The sequence below is a fragment of the Vanessa tameamea genome, chromosome 7 (assembly GCF_037043105.1).
Source record: "Vanessa tameamea isolate UH-Manoa-2023 chromosome 7, ilVanTame1 primary haplotype, whole genome shotgun sequence".
In the NCBI taxonomy this organism is placed as follows: Eukaryota; Metazoa; Arthropoda; class Insecta; order Lepidoptera; family Nymphalidae; genus Vanessa; species Vanessa tameamea.
This window is the reverse complement of record NC_087315.1, coordinates 8,702,485-8,719,664: the sequence shown is the minus strand read 5'-3', so window position 1 is coordinate 8,719,664 and position 17,180 is coordinate 8,702,485. Positions and strand designations below refer to the sequence as shown.

Genomic DNA, 17,180 nt, shown 5'->3' with positions numbered 1-17,180 from the left:
ATCAAACATTTTAACCCAAATAATGAACACTGGTTTTATACACTCGAATAATTTAATCACACTAGAAGCTTTAAAAGAGGAACTACTTTTCGTAGTAAAAACCTTAATTCGTACTTTTTATTCTAGATTATTAATATATTATATTTACATAGAAAACATAAACTAAACTAATTCGTTTGAAAGTACACATGTATTTTTTTTCTTCGAATTAAAATAGTGGTTGGTGTGGATTAATACATGCGGTTTATAATTACATTATCATTTATACATCGGATTTTTACATGCGGTTTTTATTACTGTTCTCATGCTTGGTGAATAAAAATCTTCATTATTATTATTAAATATATTATTATCTTCTCTAAGGAATAAAATCAATGTTTGTACGTTTATCCTCTATGCGTTCCTAAAGCATTCGTTCGATTGTGATGAAACTTTACTTAATTGTTCTACGTACGCTCTAGAACTTTCCTAATACAAAAATTAATTTTTTTCTGTGTATGTGTGAGAATCAATATAAACGTATCATGTCGACACTTAGTCTACCCGGGCGAAGCAAGGACGGGTAGTATTATAAAACTATATATGTATATTATAAATACAGTGCAATAAAAGTAATCTCACGGCTATTACAAATACAACCCCAATAAGAGTAATCTCACGGCTACCTCAATTACTCTAAAAATAGAATTACGAAGCGTAACCAAAGTAAGTGTTGTCGTTAACTTATTTTATGCGTCGACCAGAGTTGAGTTACGTCATAACATTTTATGACAAAGTCTTGCTCGTACACGTGTCGCCCGAAAATTTCTATCGCGTATATTGAATATTATCGAATATTATACCGTACTTGCTTTCGGAAAATCGGTTTAATGAAAACTAAGGTTACTTCAAACAGATTTTTACTTGAATAAAATTGGTAAGACAGAGTTTTATACTGTTTAAATTAGAATCGGTAGAAAAGGTACATGTGATAGTATGCTGTGAAAATGCAATATAAATAAACTTAAGTGTTTGTTTGAACGCTCTTATCTTAGGATTTACTAATCCGATTTGCTGGTGCACTGTATTTCTGATTTTCCTCACTCCCGTAAAACATTGAGATGTGGCAAATTCAACACGACCGGACAGAGTTCAAGCGTAGAACTAATGGCTAGAGGCACGTGTAAATAAAACTCCCAAACGTCGGATTGCTACGGAGCATTTCTCAGCTGAAAAATCCAATAATCATTAAAACCCGGGGTTTGAGACTAGGAGTTAGGGATTTGTGGCTTTATATGTAAACTAATGTTGATAATAAACAAAAGAAGGATCAGAATTAAATAATAAACATATAATTAAATAAATGAGCTCCAAATATATTTATAGTGGTAAATTTGAGAGTTTTATGACGTATAATTTCAATCAGATGGATCACTACTCTGCGTACGCGGGCGTGCAGTACTCGCCGCTGGACATGGCCGAGTATGTTTTCTGGACCGGAGACGAGCGGGGCGTGACGACGGCTATCGAGGAGTTCCTACAAGAAGGAATGGTTCGTTTTCAAATATGTAATATGTTTAAATTGACACTAGTTTAGGACGATTTACTTTTTATTCAATCGAATTAATTAAGCATTCAAGGTAGATCAATACAAAGTATAAAATCTAATAATATTTATTTTTGACATATTATTCATAATTGGTATAATACTTACAGTAGTCAGACTTTTTTGCAAGCCCGTTTGGGTACGTAGCTACCACTCATTAGTATTGTTGTGATTCTGTTAGAAGGGTGTGTGAGCCAGTGTAATTACAGGCACAACACGTAACATCTCAGTTGCTATCTATTTACAACGTGAATATCCATAGGTGACCATCAGGTGCTCCGTCCGTGTACCCATATTATAAAAAAATTTGAATGTGAAAGTGATTGTTAGATGACAAAAGAAGAGGCCATAGCGTTCCTGCAGGAGATCAAGTTCAACATCGATTACCTCCGCGCACACTACACGCAGAATATAAAGGCGGCTGAGGAGAGCGCGCAACAAGAGAAACTGAGAAACTTCATTATGGAACAAAATGCTAAGGTACACATCATATTTTTTATTTTATGAAATAACTTTATTTATTTATTTAATTATTAGCGATTTTCTAATAACTCAGCTATATTGTGCACTACTTTGATTTTACAATTAATATATCTTTATTTATAATACAACAGGGTCATATTCAAAAAAATTTTAAGTTACGGATATGAAATAAATAGGAAAATATTTTTTTTGTAACGGAAACGTAACAGAAAGGAAATATTAGGGCAATTCTAAATTGCAACCCTAAATAAATAAAATTAGAATTTTTAAATTTATATCAGAGGTCTGATATTATGATATCAGACCTCGGTCGAACACTGCTGGATATAGGCCCAAACTAATGTTAAATCTATATCCAATGAGTTAGTAGATAAATAAAAAAGCTAATAATCAGTCATATTTTATTTCAATTGTACAGAAAATCAATCATACCACAGTTACATATTCATTTAAAGGGACTCATAATATTTGAGAAATTTGGAGTTGAAGAGCATAAAAGCTTTTCAGAACATTTAATTCTATAGTATTTCTTTTTATATACTCGACGATTTTCTTTATTATTCTACATTTGTACCTGGTTTGACTTATTTTGTTTTAATTCTCGCTATAGCTTTCGTCTTTTGGATTTTTGTTCTTCTGATGATTGTGAAATTTTCAAGTAGTTTTTCTTTTTTCTTCAGCTTCTCTTTTTTTCCTCTCCTTCCATATTTCGGGATTGTTTGATTTTAAGCGTTCTCTATAATTTCCTTGTCGTTCAGCTGGTGTTAATGGCATATTTCCTAAAATCAAACAATCCAGTTTTTTTAATATAACGACAAATACTTGTTTATTTAAAACTAGTAACATAATTGAATAACTTGTTAATAATATATGTACGTAATAAAAAATGTAATTGTAATATATTATATAAAAGATTTAGAAGTAATATAAAATAATAAATAATATATTTCTTTTAATTCGTACATGAGACCAACGTGAACAAGCCTGGATCGTTCATATCTGTTACATAACAGCAAAACGTGACAGATTTAATAACATACATGAATTAATTGCATGTGTCCAAACTAAAAAAGTATCGATTGTTACGTTAATTCTCATACTAAACGAATATTTTTATATTTTAACCAAACGTCACAAAATGTATATAATCCAGCACGAGTAACACAACACGAAGTACTTACCGATATTTTAAAAATCTCACTCCAATATGTAACTTAAATATGTTTAATTTTCCCTGTTCAATACAACCACTCGTATCTCCGTGAACAAAATGACCAAACATTAATTGTTTCGTCATTTAGTTTGACCGTTTGTTGGCTATTGAAGCAATTATAATAATTTTATTTATTACCATTCAAAAAATTTCAGAAATCCGAAACTGAGAAGAATAACAGATATGAGTAAAACAAGAACACGCAATCATTAATTAAATTTGACTGACTATATTAGAATTTCCTTATTTATTTAGCATTTTTTTACAATGAATAACAGAGTACATTAGAAAAACAAATATTTTGAATTTTAACGTAATAGTTTTGTTAATACATATTTTATAGAATTACCACCAACAATGTGGACATTGATTACTTGTATGAAACAGGATTTATGCAACGCCTGTTTTGTCTTTTTTAATATACATTATTCAGCTTTATCAGATTTTTTTTTTTTTATTAGGCACAAATAAGCATATAATAGGTTAAAAATTTTAAAAATGGCAGTTGTGTCTTAATATAATAAAAATCGCTGTTGGACATTACGACAGTACTAAAATTACAATTTTTTTGAATATGATCACTTAAATACTTATATCCACTTTAATTTTACTTCCAAAATTCCGATAACAGTTTCGTTGACGTTCAAAACGCAATTTTTTCGCAAATCGATAGTGAATATCATAGATTTTTATCAAGCTCTCGACCAATGATATCGCGCCAAATTGCTGTCAAATATTATTTATTTGGCTTTTCTCCTGTTGTGGTTGGAATAGAGAATGGTAGAAGCCCGATTTTTTTACTTGCTGAACGTCGAAACATCAAAAAGTTATCGTGTTGTTTTCAATTGTTTCTCGTTATATGCATTAAGCTTGACCTAGTTGTAATAAAAGTGGTATTCCTCGGAATATTTCAGTTCGAACTGAGCCGATCAGTGACCCGAAATAATACGTATCCGGGCTACATGTACCGCGTGACTTTGGAGATTGATGTGACGTTAATAATTTGAGAACACATTATTTCGTTATTGATTAATCTAGTATATAACTTAATTATAACAGTTCGATGAATCTCATAATTCCGTAGGAAATAGCATTAAGTTATTAGAAGTACATGATATTCCTTATGCTCGTTTATTATAACGTATATAATAATACTAGTTGGGCCCGCGGCTTTATCAATGCAAAATTTATAAAACTTTATAGCACACGAACCTTTACCTTCAATTTTACAACCTCGAGTGGTGAATTAAAATATGCCTATGCACTTTCCCGAGACTCAAACTATTCCCATAGCAATTTTCATCTAAATCGGTGCAGCGGTTTTACCACGAAGAGGTAACAGGACAGACTTACTTTCACATTTATGACATTACTAGCTGTTACCCGCGGCTTCGCTCGCGTAGAATATGAATATATTTACAAATTAACTTAAAATATTACGTAAATTTAAGACCTCTTTGTATACCACACTGGTGTGTATTTCAGCCCTTAGGGTAGAATATCCAGAAACGCTTAAATGCGAATCAACTAATTTTTAATCGGAAGCCCAAAAATAAAATTTCAAAAATGACGGATATCCAGACTAAGCTATATAAGAAATGTCAACCTCTATTAAATTCCTTGGAGGTAGAGTATCTAGAAAGACTTAAATACGTATTTAATCATTTTTAATCTGTATCTCAAAAATAAAGTCTCATATTTTTAACTTAAAAAAATGACGGACTTCCATAAATACTTTCATCCCTAATTTCACCCCCTCAGAGGTAGAATATCGAAAAACGCTTAACTACGTAAATACTCATTTTTAATAAGAGTCACAAAAATAAAGTTTCATTGTTTTAACTTAAAAAATGATTGACTCTCCTAAAAAATTTCAATCCTTATTTCAGCCCCTCAGAGGTAGAATATCAAAAAAATCTTAAATATGTATTTAGTCATTCTTAATAAGTAACACAAAAATAAAATTTCATGCTTCTAACTTAAAAAATGACTGACTCTCATAAAAACTTTCAACTCTTATTTCACCCCCTTAGTAGTAGAATATCTAGAAAGGCTTAAATAAGTGTCTACTCCTTTTTAATCAGTATCCCAAAAATAAAGTTTCATGTTTCTATATTAAATAATGACGGACTTCTATTCAAATTTTTACCCCTATCTCACCCCCGTAGGGGTAGAATATGCATATTGAATATGAATATTTTAAGTTTCTAGGACTACGGACTTTCAAGAAAAAAATACAATTCCCGTTTATTCCCTATCCCTTGGGAATTCCGAAATATTCTAAAAATAGTTTTTAGTTGTTGTTATAACCTACTTGCATGCTAAATTTGTAACCCCTAATAATTATAGTTACGGAGATAGAGCTACTTTGGTTCGAAAATATAAATCCCATTTATTCCCTATCCCGTGGGAATTTTGAAAAATCCCTTCTTAGTGCACCTCTAGGATACTCAAGGTATAAGTGTGCCAAATTTCAAGTCCAGTGGTTTAGGCTGTGCGTTGTCTGTCAGTCACTCAATCACTCAGTAACGGAAGAGTTTTATATATATTGATTATAGATTTATATATTTATCTGTTTTATGATAATTCAAATACATGATTAAATTCCAAATTTGAATAATCCTTACATGATAAAAGATGTACATACATACGTCTGTAGTTATGTTCGTACATTTATATAATGTACTAGGTGGTATCCGCTCGCTTCGCTGGGCATTAAAAATTGAGGAAAGGTTCAACGGAAGTCAAAAATCTAATAGCCTATAACCATCATTGAACGATTCTGCGTAACACGTTCAGTAGTTTTGCACGTAATTGGCGCGTAAAAAATAATAGGTATAATTTTAAAGGTAGGTTAAATAAGGACAAAATTCAATGTGATTTAGCAAGTAGATGAATACTAGGTATATGAAATGGTGACAAATGAAAAGTCGAAGGAGTGTGTTTAAACAACCGCTTTAAAAAAAGGCGTTTTGTACAAAGCATAGGCATCGCTCAAGTGCAACTAGATCGGTTAACGAATATTAAACAAATCTTGTTACAATGTGAGTTTAGTAACTAAAATTAAGAAACAGTATACAGTCAAGTGTACGTGCAAATGTTTCTATTTCATTAGTTCGAACAAAGTCGGGACGGACAGCTAGTTATAAAAGTAAATGACATGTAATATGCTCCTCAGGAATACCAATACCATCAGGTGCCACCCCAGTCGTTTCCGTTCGGTGGAAGCCCAGACATAATCCGTTCGATATCTGGAAAGACGTGGGACTTGAGTAACAACCTCGGCGTGATACCCTCGCTACCCGTCACCAGCGACCTGCGCCCTGAGCCCGTGAAGCGGACTTACGATTCCGTACTTCAGACTAATGTCATAAGTAAGTTTAATTTAATTGTTCGGTCTTTATGTATAGTGTATAGACTATTATAATTTTTGTGCGAAACCCTTTGTTTAGCGAGAATTCTAGTTACAAGCACAACACAAACATAAGTATCCACGACCTAAACAAATATTTACCAATAGCGGGGATCACCCGCTAGCAGTTATCTTCGACAAATAGTTGTATTAGTAGTCTATTTTGATTTTGTTTTTAATTATATTATATATAATGAATTCTCTGCATAATTTCAAACGTAAACCATTTTAAGGGATGATTTTTTTAAAACTTCAATAACCTATTTTAACTTATATGATTTTTTTCAAAAACGCTGAAATAACTTCTGGTACATAAGTAAAAGCCCAAACATCTAATTCTTTATTTGTAACTTCAAAAATTACGAACTTCCATGAAGACATTCCCCCTATTTAACTTCCTTATGGGATCAATTTACCGAAAATCTTTATTAATTGTCTTTAACTGATTAACAGAAGCCTAAATACCGAATTTCATATTTCTAACATCAGTTATGTCTAATTCAAATACAAACCTCAATCGCCCATTTAACCCCCTTTAGAGATTAATTTTGAAGAAATAATTCTTAGTACTCACCTACGTTTCATTAGTATTGCAAAATACCGTTAGACCCATCGGGTTAGACTGTGCATTGTATGTGATTCAATCAGTTAAAGTTTTATTAAGTAATATACCTATATTATAGACATGTTTTAGACACTCGAACGCGTCTTAAAATTGTAAGGAACTTTTTCTTAATCGATATTCATCTATTATAACAAAAAGTTACAAGATGAAACTTATTTTGTGAAAACTTTTTCAATTTTCGTTTTTTGTTTTTCCGATAAACTCGTGTCATGTACTTCACGCAATCTGTGCCAGGTTTCAATTTTATCACAACTTCCAGAATATTCATAAAATAATGATATAATCTGGTATATATTTTCAAATATTTAGCGTGGTATTCCTCGTGAAGCCCGTCTTAGGAGTTTATTTATTTTTTATTCGATTTTTTAGGGAAACAAACAATGATATGACACTTATGGCATAAAAATATACAATATTACATACATCAGCTAAGTTTATTTATCACATATTTAACCGCCAAGCAGTATTGTTTTGTTCCGGTTTGAAGGGCGAGTTTAAATCTTTGTTTTCAAGGCTCGCGGCGCATTTACGATAGTCTATCTGCACCAATTATAAATAATAAAAAAAAAAAAACAAATATGGATAGGCTAAATATTACTTTCTACAAAAACAGAAGACGATTTTATATATTCTTAATAAATACTAGTTTATCGTAGTCATATGCTTGAAAGTAAAATTTTATAATAATAATATAAAACATCGTATGAAGTTGTAATTTGACACTTAAGGCACATCTGACTACGATCGTGAGAATCCAGTCATCAGCGAAGAGGAGTACGAAGAAATGATGGACAAGCTGCGGGCGGCCGACACCTTGTACACCGAGTATACCTTGGAGGAGATCATTTACCAACTGGCTAAGGTGCGTTCAATTTGTAATATCCTTCGCAACAGAGAGATTTCTATCTCGAAGTAGCATACCATTTATAATAATTACTAAATTAATTTTTAATTGTCTTGTTCCGAAATTACTTAAAAATATTAGAGCCGTGATGTCTCAGTTAATCGTGAATCTTAAGAAATAATTTTGTTTTCAAATCCGGGCAGCATTTAATTTTCAAGTGCTTCATTTGTGTTTATATTGTTCTCGTGCTCGGCGGTGAAGGAAAACATCGTGAATGAAAACCTGCACGTGGCGAAGTAAAATGTTGCAATATTATCCGTCATCCCCCAACACCAAACCTATTTCTTCTCAAGAACTCCTCTCATGTCCACAGTGTTTACGAATGAATTATTATAAATAAAAAGTAAAGTTGTACAAAGTAATGTCTATCTGTGGTGTTTCGTGTGATACGTTGACTCGATTCATAACAGCTTAAAAATAGACGAGATCTTCAACAACTTATATCCGTTTAAACAAACTTGTCATTGTTCGTACGGACTTCGAGTGACTAGTTATCAAAATATGGTCACTATCATCGGGCATAAACGACATTATACAATTTAAAATACACGAATTACAAGTTTAAATACACTACGAAGTACGAACTCTAGTTTGACTCGCCTCCAATAGTTTTTATGTCAACATTTTCTACTTTCCGTTCTACGCCGATAATCATTTAACAGTGGAATAAAAATGTAATTAAAACTCGCAAAAGCTTCTTTTAATCGAAGATAAAACAACGAATGAATCACTACACGGCTATTTCTCTGTTTATTACTACCGATACTCGAGTGCGATTAGAAACAGAGCGGAATTGAGCGAGTAAGGGATAAGCTTAAAGTGGGTGTCACGTATGGACGAGAAGGGGAGTTGAAGGCGTCGAGCAGCGTGTATGTCTAAGCGGCGCGCGTGTTGCAGATGATGTTCTCGCAGTCGCTGGGGCGCGAGGCGGCGTCGGCGCGCGCGGCCACGCAGCGCTTCATGGCTTTCCTCGAGCTGGAGGCGCAGCGCGGGCAGCTGTCGCGCACCATACAGAAGAAAGTGCTCGGTGAGTCGACCGTTTCGCCAGAGCCGGACCCCGACAGAATGTTCTCTCTAGGACCACCTTCAAATTCATCTGAATGTCAATTAGAAACCCGTTAAGTTTTTGTTGTCTTTTGGGCACATACATTTATTTAATAACACATAATACATTTATGACCTAATAATATTAATGTACTTTAAGGTTTTTTTGTTTCTCAATTTATCTTTCCTCAATTTTTCTCTTATCTTAACTCTTCTTTGCATACCTTTTTATTGCTCAATTCTCATTTAGTTTTCATAAATTATTAATATTTTATTTTATATTATATATAATTTTTATTTTCTTTTGTATATTTTTCACTAAACATCTTGTCTCTTGGTTTTCCTCCAAATATCACTGAAAAAAAACCTTCAAGTTGCAATATATCCTGACTAGGCAAGGCTTGGCCCTAGGTCTGTGGCAGTCGCCGCCAACCTGTACGCAAAATGTGCCACAAAAAACTGAACGATATTTTTAAGAATCAGATTAAAGTGTAAAACAACTTAAGTCATTCTTGGTAATAAAATTAATATTCCAGACGTGATGATGGCGGCATTGACAGACACGATCAACGATCACCCTGAACTCCTACAGGCGCGGGATGGACTTGGCCTGTCTCCTTCTAACCGGTAACATGAACGTTGAATGTTTAATCGTAAACAAAATAAAATTAATAACATTTCAACTAAATAATCAACTATCGTTCAATTGGCTACGTAGAAAATAATATATAATATATTTTTCAGTTATCAACTAAAAGTAGTGAGTTGTAGTACAATTGATAAAAGATTTCGTTTTTAACGACTTGCTCCCGCACAAAAATGTTATTAGATTAAATATAATTTTATAGGTTAAATATGGGTTATATTTAGGTAATTAAAATTCTGGCTTCATATCGCCAATATCATTATATTTTAGGCAGGGGTTAGTATGATAAGATCCTCGACAGCGAACAACAATACATTCATTTATTTTCGCTCTGAGTACATAAATGTTTATATCGATTGCTTTTTGGTGTACATGGTTGATTATTGGGTATGATTATCTTTGCTCCTACCTTGCTCCATCCATTGTTAATTATTTTTTACAGAATAATGCATCAGTTTCTGGAGACGAGTGCACCAGAACCGAGCGTCTCCCGAGCGATCCTGGCAGCTTACAAAGACGAACTATTAAAAGGACCCCCTCTGCATAAATTCTCCTTTGCCGAGAGAAACTAAATCAAACGTATAACTTCGCATTTCAAGTCTCCTGCCATTTGATTTGATCTCTATTTTAGTTTTGCTACAATTTCCTTAGGAAATTTATACATTACATAATGCCAAAATGTAGTACGTAAGATTCATTTGAGCTTTTGAATGGTTAAAATACTATAAAATATATAGCCGATTATTATTATCGTAAGAAATAACCAATATTGCTTGTGACAAATATGTCATACTTAATATTACTTATTTGTATGTAATAAGGTACCTGATGAGAAAAAAGTCGGTTTCGTTTTACATCTATTGATTTAATGTAATCAATATTCGAGATACATTCTCATATTCATTTTTAATGATTAATAGACATTTATTACTTTAGTAGATGAAATATAATTATAATCTACATACATAATTACTAAAATTTTAGACCATTTTATAAGAATCGGTAAAAAAATGAGAAATAAGATATTTACAGATAAGCAATTTCATAACTGGGTACCGAAACCTTTGAAAAATCGATAATCTATTTAAATGAAATTCACATCACTAACTGTAAAAAACACAATTATTTGTTGAAAGATGTTTTCTTTTTTGTAAACCAAAGTGGCTTATCCGTAAGTATCTTTAAAGGATAAATGTTAATATAAGTTATTTATGCTAGATTACTTATAAATTAAATACTATGAAAATAAACATTGTAATATTTACTCAGAAACTCGTAATACATATTTTTCTACTTCATCATAGGACATTATGGTGTGTTTTATGAATATTGGAATTAACATTTCCACCTGCATTGAATATTTAATATATCTTGTTTTAAAGAGTATTACTTGAAACAGTTGCAAGTGCATATCAGAAGTAATGCTACAGACATATCATTGCTCCGTTGAATTTATTTGCTGTTTACTATTAGAACAATATCACAAAGCACATCACAATGTATGTTTCTATCTTAAAATTCTTATCTATTTAATAATAGTTATAACTTGAAAATCTATATCTACAATAAATAAGACTTAGAGAAATCTATTAGAAACTAAAATATATTGCAAGACTTAATTCAGCATTGTTAGGATTGATGCTAAGGAATCGGCGTAAAATTTATTATATTTATATTATTCTTTGAAATATATTATAAATTTAATAAAAAAGTTTTAATGTCATTGATGTTTCATTTACAAAACCACTTCAAATTAATACTATTGCAAAAAGGTATTGGAAATGGGTTCTTAAGAACAAACATCTTGATAAATATTTAAAAAATAAATTTAAAATTTATTGGACACAATAATTACAAAGTCGGTAATGGCGGGAATGCATTTTGCTTGCTAACAACGACTTTTTTGTGTTGATATGACATATAACCTTTGATCATACCTAGAAAGATCAAATTGGCGACAATGCATAGTGTTTCGTCGGAGTCCACATCCTCTTGCCCACTTATTTGTAATGCCGCTTGGAAACTGGCTATTTCAATCTGATGTGTATTTTCAGCCAAAAATACTTTTCTGAAGAGATTCCTGTATGCAATTATTTTTAATTTCTCAACAATCAAATAAATACCAGCACTGATGAAAAAATTTTCATGCATCTCCATTATTCTATCTATGCCTCTCAAGTCACCATTCTTTACAACAGATGTCAAATCCCAGAACTGTAGGAGATCATACTTCTGAAGTAGAGCCCTAGTTGGCATATATCCTAATAACATTTTAACTGGTATTAGGTATGTTAATATAAGTCTTTTATTCTTATGACTTTTTCGATGACATAATTGGAAAGCAAAAGATAAATATTCATCTGCCATTCTGTAATCAGAATCAAACATCGCTTTGCGTCCTACAAAATATCTGTATGTAATTTGCTGTGCCAATGGAAACTGGTACCAAAGAGGTGAAGAGTCAATTGCTCTTATGAGTGGTTTACACAAATGTAGTTTATTAATGCGGAAATAAACTTTTAGAAGTTGATTGACGAGATACAACATGCCTAGTCGTTTTGTATCATCATCTGATGTTCTGTTGTCAGCTGCACATACCCTGAAACAGGATAGCAAGCTCTCGGCAGCTTTTTCCAAAATCTTACCATTGCTTTGGGCTAAAATGAAAAGAGTATTTTTTTAATTATTGACATATTTTGAATAATCAAGTAACTTTTTAGTCATTGTAACATTTAATATTTACATATGTTTATCTCATAATATTTACATATTCATCATTCATGTGAGGACTTCCATAATCCAATCTTATCTGCATGGGTAACTAATTGACTGACAGGACTGGATGGCTTTAGTAACAAACCATAAGATATTTTGAAGAAAAATCATACTTTCTTTATATTTTAACTAGTAACAATCTCAACTATCTAGATGTGCACTCCTCCTTCAATAAGTTTGAGGAAATTATCTGATACAGGGTATTATCTTTGGAATTCCAGGTAGTTAGATAGCTAAAGTATAAGATTAGGCAAGTGAGTCTTGTAGATGGCAAACATTGGCACTAAGAAATATTAACCATCCATTACTTCATCTAAGCACCACTCACAATCCCTTGTAGTTGTGTTGTAGTTACAATAGCTCACTCACCCTTATTAAAAGATTAGGTATTGCTGTGTAGCAGTAGAACATATGAGTGGTACCTACTCTAATGCTACCTGGTCTATACTAGCACCAAGTAACAAATAAATAAATTAAACAGTATTTACCTGTTTCAGCTTTTTGAGCAACCAGTCTTAAATCCAAACACACAGTGTACATTAAAGGAAGACACCAGTTTTGTTCCTTTTGGTTTTGCAGAATTTTTACAATAGTTACAACACATTGACTTTGATGACTGTAAGCTTCCAGGAATTCCTTTTCACAGATGGCCTAGAATAATAAGCAGTTTGATAAATTTATTTTATTAAGCCACAGTAGCGAATAGTTTAGATTAAAAACAGAACACATTAACAGTTTACTTTTCATCTATATCTTGATGACAATATAATAATTATCAGATCTTAAAATATACTCATATTGGGGAGTGTATCTTATTTAAGAAAGATAGTTACTTATAGAAATTATATTTCGTTAAATTAGATAAAAATATGAATTATTTATACCTTGACGCATAGCAAATGGCAGATAATAAGCTCATCAAGAGGTGCTACACAGTTGCCTTCCACCATTGTAGCAATATCACTGGATCGAAGGTTCCTATTAACAACATGCGCATCCCTAAGGGACAGAAGACGCGCGAGCTCGTTGCCTTCACCAAGTCTAAACATTCTCTCCACCGTCTGAATATACTGGCTAAGAGTGCCGGTTGCCATTGTAGTTCTTTTTGCTCTGTATATGAAATAATACTCAGCATCAGGCGACTCCAGCTTTAAAGAGTATAAATTTACAGAGTTAGCCCTGTAGCAATATTTCTTTTGTGACTTTTCAATTCAATGGTTTTATTATGAACCTAAAATTGTTAGAAGTAAGAACGTTAGTTGACACTTGACAATGACAATTAAAAAAAATCTATATCCTTATTATATTATATAGTGATTTTGACTATAGAGAAAAAATGGACGGCCCCGTCCCATTTTATTTTAGACTTCAGGGATAACAATGTATAAAGCATGAAGGCACAGAGGCTTCATATTTATTTAAAGATATTAAAAATATAATATATTCATATTTTAAATATCTATAAATATAAATATTTTCAATATTTTGTTAATATGTTGATGGCTTTTCGAAAATCTCTAAATAAATAAATACAATTAAGAATCTATACGTAATCCACAGACTATTCAGATGTGGCATTTATTTTATAATTGCTATTATGTTAATTCAACATTTGTCAAATGTCACTGTGACAGCTTAACCGCTCAATGCTTACTTTGATAAGTTCACCCAAATTCCAACGCCAACCTGAACCTTTCTTGAGCTGTTAGTTGCTTTTGTAAGGAAATATAATTATAACTATAAACATGGAAGAAAGCGTTGCTTTAGATTCAAGTAAACAAAAGCAATTCGTTAAGTCTGTCAGAGGAATAAAGAAACTTTTAAAGGTGTTGTATTTTTAATAACCACGTGAAACACTTACAATTAACCTAACTTATTAATTCACACTTTTTTTTTGCTTAGAAAAAGAGTAAAAAATCTGTAACATCAGATACGGGTAACAAAACAGTGCCAATTGAGAAACCAGAACCTACGAAAAAAATAAAATCAGAAAAGAAGCCAAAATTAGAAAAAAATAAAAAGAAAACTAGTTTAGAGGAGAAAAAACCCAAAACGTTTAAGAAACGTGAAAAGAGAGGTTTAGTATACCTTGCCCACATTCCTCATGGATTTTACGAGGTTGGTTTCAAAATACAAAACAATATTATTATTTAATATGTATGAAATTAAGATATATTTCTTGAATTAATATCCATTTATTACCTATTATTTCTTTTTAATGAACAAATTTATTATTTATTTCTAAAATTGTATTTTGGATAAATGCTCCTTAAAAGTAAAATATATTTTCAACATTGCAATGTTTTAGGCATTATTTTTTGTCCTTCTATAATTTTTTTGACTGGTTTTGTATATTTTTTAGCACCAAATGACAGAGTACTTCAAACAGTTTGGAGTAGTAACCAATGCTAGAGTGATAAGATCTAGCCGCACTGGAAACTCAAAGGGCTATGCTTTCGTTGAATTCAAAGAACCTTCTGTTGCAGAAATTGTTGCAGAAACTATGAACAATTATTTAATGGGAAAGAGATTGTTAAAAGGTGCTTAAAGTCAATCTCTAATGAAAATTAATATGCAAAATGAAACTGTTAATAAAATAAAATAATTGTTACAGCTGTATATATACCTCCTGAGAAACAAAAATTGCATGCTTTGAGAAAAAACTGGAATAATCAAAATAATCCAGCTAGAGATCACACACTGAAAATGAAAAGGGTATTTATTGCGAAGATTTTATAAATATTTTTAATTCATGTTTTAAAAATGGTATGAAACTAACATTAATTATTACTTACATTTTTCTTAATGTCTTTTTAGGCATTGAATGCTGATAAAACTGACCAGGAAGAGTTATTAGTTGCAGAGAAACTGTTATCCAGGTACAAAGATTCCCTTTTTCTATATGAATTTTTTATTAATTTTTATTTATAATTAATGATATTCTTTCTTTCCATGATGCAGTCTCTCAAATAACAAAAAAAAATTGAAAGTATTGGGTATAGACTATGATTTCTTTATGCCAGTAGATGTTCCAGAAGGCTTAAAAGAAAAGGTAGAAAAAGTTGAGGATAAAGTCAAAGAAGTGAGTTCCAATACAGGAATAGAATCAAAAAAGAAAATTAAGGTAGAAGAAAAAATAACAAAGACCAAACAGAAGAAAATTAAAAATGAACCCACAGAAAATAAAAATAACATTGTGAGTTTAAAGAAAGAAAACAATAAAAATAAGAAACAACAGAACAAAAATAAAAACAACATAAAATCTAATGAAAATCAACCAGAAAAGAAAAATCTAGTTCAAGGAGTTGATATTAAAAATCAGACAAATAAACAACAAAAGTTGAAAGTGATTGAGCTAAAGGCAGATGATTTTATAAACATCAACAATTCAGACAATGATGATGATGATGACAGTGTAGATTTTGATTCTGATGAATTTGAAAAGATGATTGAAAATGATGATGATGAAGATGTTGACGATGAAGATGTTGATGATGAAGATGTTGATGATGAAGATGTTGACGATGAAGATGTTGATGATGAAGATGTTGAAGATTTATCAGAAGCTGACGAGAGTGATGATTTGAATAAGAAAGTTATACAAACGAAACATATTAACAAAAAAATGTAAGTACACTTGAATCTTTCTTTCTACATAAAATGTTATTACTTTGTATAGACTGATGTAATTTTTGTTAAGTGTATTCATCTATCCAGCACTTATGAGCCTTAACCGCTGGCATGGTGGGGGAACCAAACTTACATCAAAAGCATTTGCAAAGATAGTTTGGAGACCAGTCAAACATTCATCATTCTAAAATTTAAATGCTTTATTGTTGATATAGAGAAATCCAGCTAATAATGGTATTTTGTTTGATTTTTATAATTATATAAACCCAATTTGTTTTCAGTATGCCTATTGTTTCCCAAAGAGATTATAGTACATCAAAAACAACATTAAAGAATAAACAAGGCAAAGAAATTCCTAAAGTAATGGCAGAAAAGAGGAAGAAAGTCATCAGTAAGTAGCTCTATAATTGGTATTAATATATGTATCTTTTTGCCAGTAAATCATTCAAATAGGCATAATGTATAAAAAGGGTTTACATTTCCTACTCTGTTTATATTCCACTACACTGTCTCATATCCCAGACCTTGCTATGGAAACAAGCATGACATGGACGAACTATAATGTCCATTAGTATGTACCAACTTCTAAAACAAGTGGTTATTACTAAACAGTTCATTTTGCGCTACTGTCTACGACTTTACTTGATTAATAAAGTTTATTATTGTTCAATAACAAATGTTATAAAAACCAGAAAAAAAAGTTAAAATTAATAGTATTTTTATTTATTTTATTTTCAGTTGCTCCAGTAACTTCAAAAAAGGCAAAATTTGAGAAGCAAAATAAGAAGACATTAAATAAAGTAATTAAGAAGAGAAAATAAAGATTTAACTATTTTTAAAGTTTTTTTTTTCATTATTGTGCT

General features: G+C 31.3%; 3 protein-coding genes across 4 annotated transcripts in view; 2 read left to right on the top strand and 1 right to left on the bottom strand.

The window, feature by feature from the left end:
• The window catches only part of LOC113401350 (uncharacterized), a 46,245-nt gene extending 34,610 nt beyond the window's left edge, over nt 1-11,635 (top strand). For both annotated transcript variants that reach the window (XM_026641228.2, XM_064215317.1), the window contains 7 exons: nt 1,406-1,531; nt 1,916-2,065; nt 6,460-6,655; nt 8,047-8,180; nt 9,120-9,249; nt 9,803-9,893; nt 10,355-11,635. In XM_026641228.2, the coding sequence (XP_026497013.1) occupies nt 1,406-1,531; nt 1,916-2,065; nt 6,460-6,655; nt 8,047-8,180; nt 9,120-9,249; nt 9,803-9,893; nt 10,355-10,484 (957 nt within the window). In that variant the 3' untranslated portion in view covers nt 10,485-11,635. The remainder of the gene's footprint in view (nt 1-1,405; nt 1,532-1,915; nt 2,066-6,459; nt 6,656-8,046; nt 8,181-9,119; nt 9,250-9,802; nt 9,894-10,354) is intronic.
• Nucleotides 10,757-13,950, bottom strand: LOC113401352 (PCI domain-containing protein 2). The gene is made up of 3 exons (XM_026641230.2): nt 13,572-13,950; nt 13,176-13,338; nt 10,757-12,569 (listed from the first exon to the last, which is right to left on the bottom strand). Exons 1-3 carry the CDS (start codon nt 13,779-13,781, stop codon nt 11,764-11,766), a joined length of 1,179 nt encoding a protein of 392 aa, XP_026497015.1. The 5' UTR covers nt 13,782-13,950; the 3' UTR covers nt 10,757-11,763.
• A 420-nt stretch (nt 13,951-14,370) lies between these two features.
• Nucleotides 14,371-17,151, top strand: LOC113401349 (MKI67 FHA domain-interacting nucleolar phosphoprotein). Its single transcript, XM_026641227.2, has 8 exons — nt 14,371-14,513; nt 14,590-14,805; nt 15,050-15,227; nt 15,302-15,402; nt 15,505-15,566; nt 15,649-16,314; nt 16,599-16,708; nt 17,056-17,151. Exons 1-8 carry the CDS (start codon nt 14,433-14,435, stop codon nt 17,136-17,138), a joined length of 1,497 nt encoding a protein of 498 aa, XP_026497012.2. The 5' UTR covers nt 14,371-14,432; the 3' UTR covers nt 17,139-17,151.
• The last annotated feature ends 29 nt before the right edge of the window (nt 17,152-17,180 follow it).

Coding starts and splice junctions, on each gene's coding strand:
- LOC113401349 (XM_026641227.2), top strand. CDS start 14,433: ATGGAAGAAAGCGTTGCTTTAGATTCAAGTAAACAAAAGCAATTCGTT. Junction 15,228..15,301: donor GGGAAAGAGATTGTTAAAAG/GTGCTTAAAGTC, acceptor TAATTGTTACAG/CTGTATATATACCTCCTGAG. Junction 16,709..17,055: donor AAAGAGGAAGAAAGTCATCA/GTAAGTAGCTCT, acceptor TTTTATTTTCAG/TTGCTCCAGTAACTTCAAAA.
- LOC113401352 (XM_026641230.2), bottom strand. CDS start 13,781: ATGGCAACCGGCACTCTTAGCCAGTATATTCAGACGGTGGAGAGAATG. Junction 13,339..13,571: donor GCCATTTGCTATGCGTCAAG/GTATAAATAATT, acceptor TTATTATTCTAG/GCCATCTGTGAAAAGGAATT. Junction 12,570..13,175: donor TGCTCAAAAAGCTGAAACAG/GTAAATACTGTT, acceptor TTTTCATTTTAG/CCCAAAGCAATGGTAAGATT.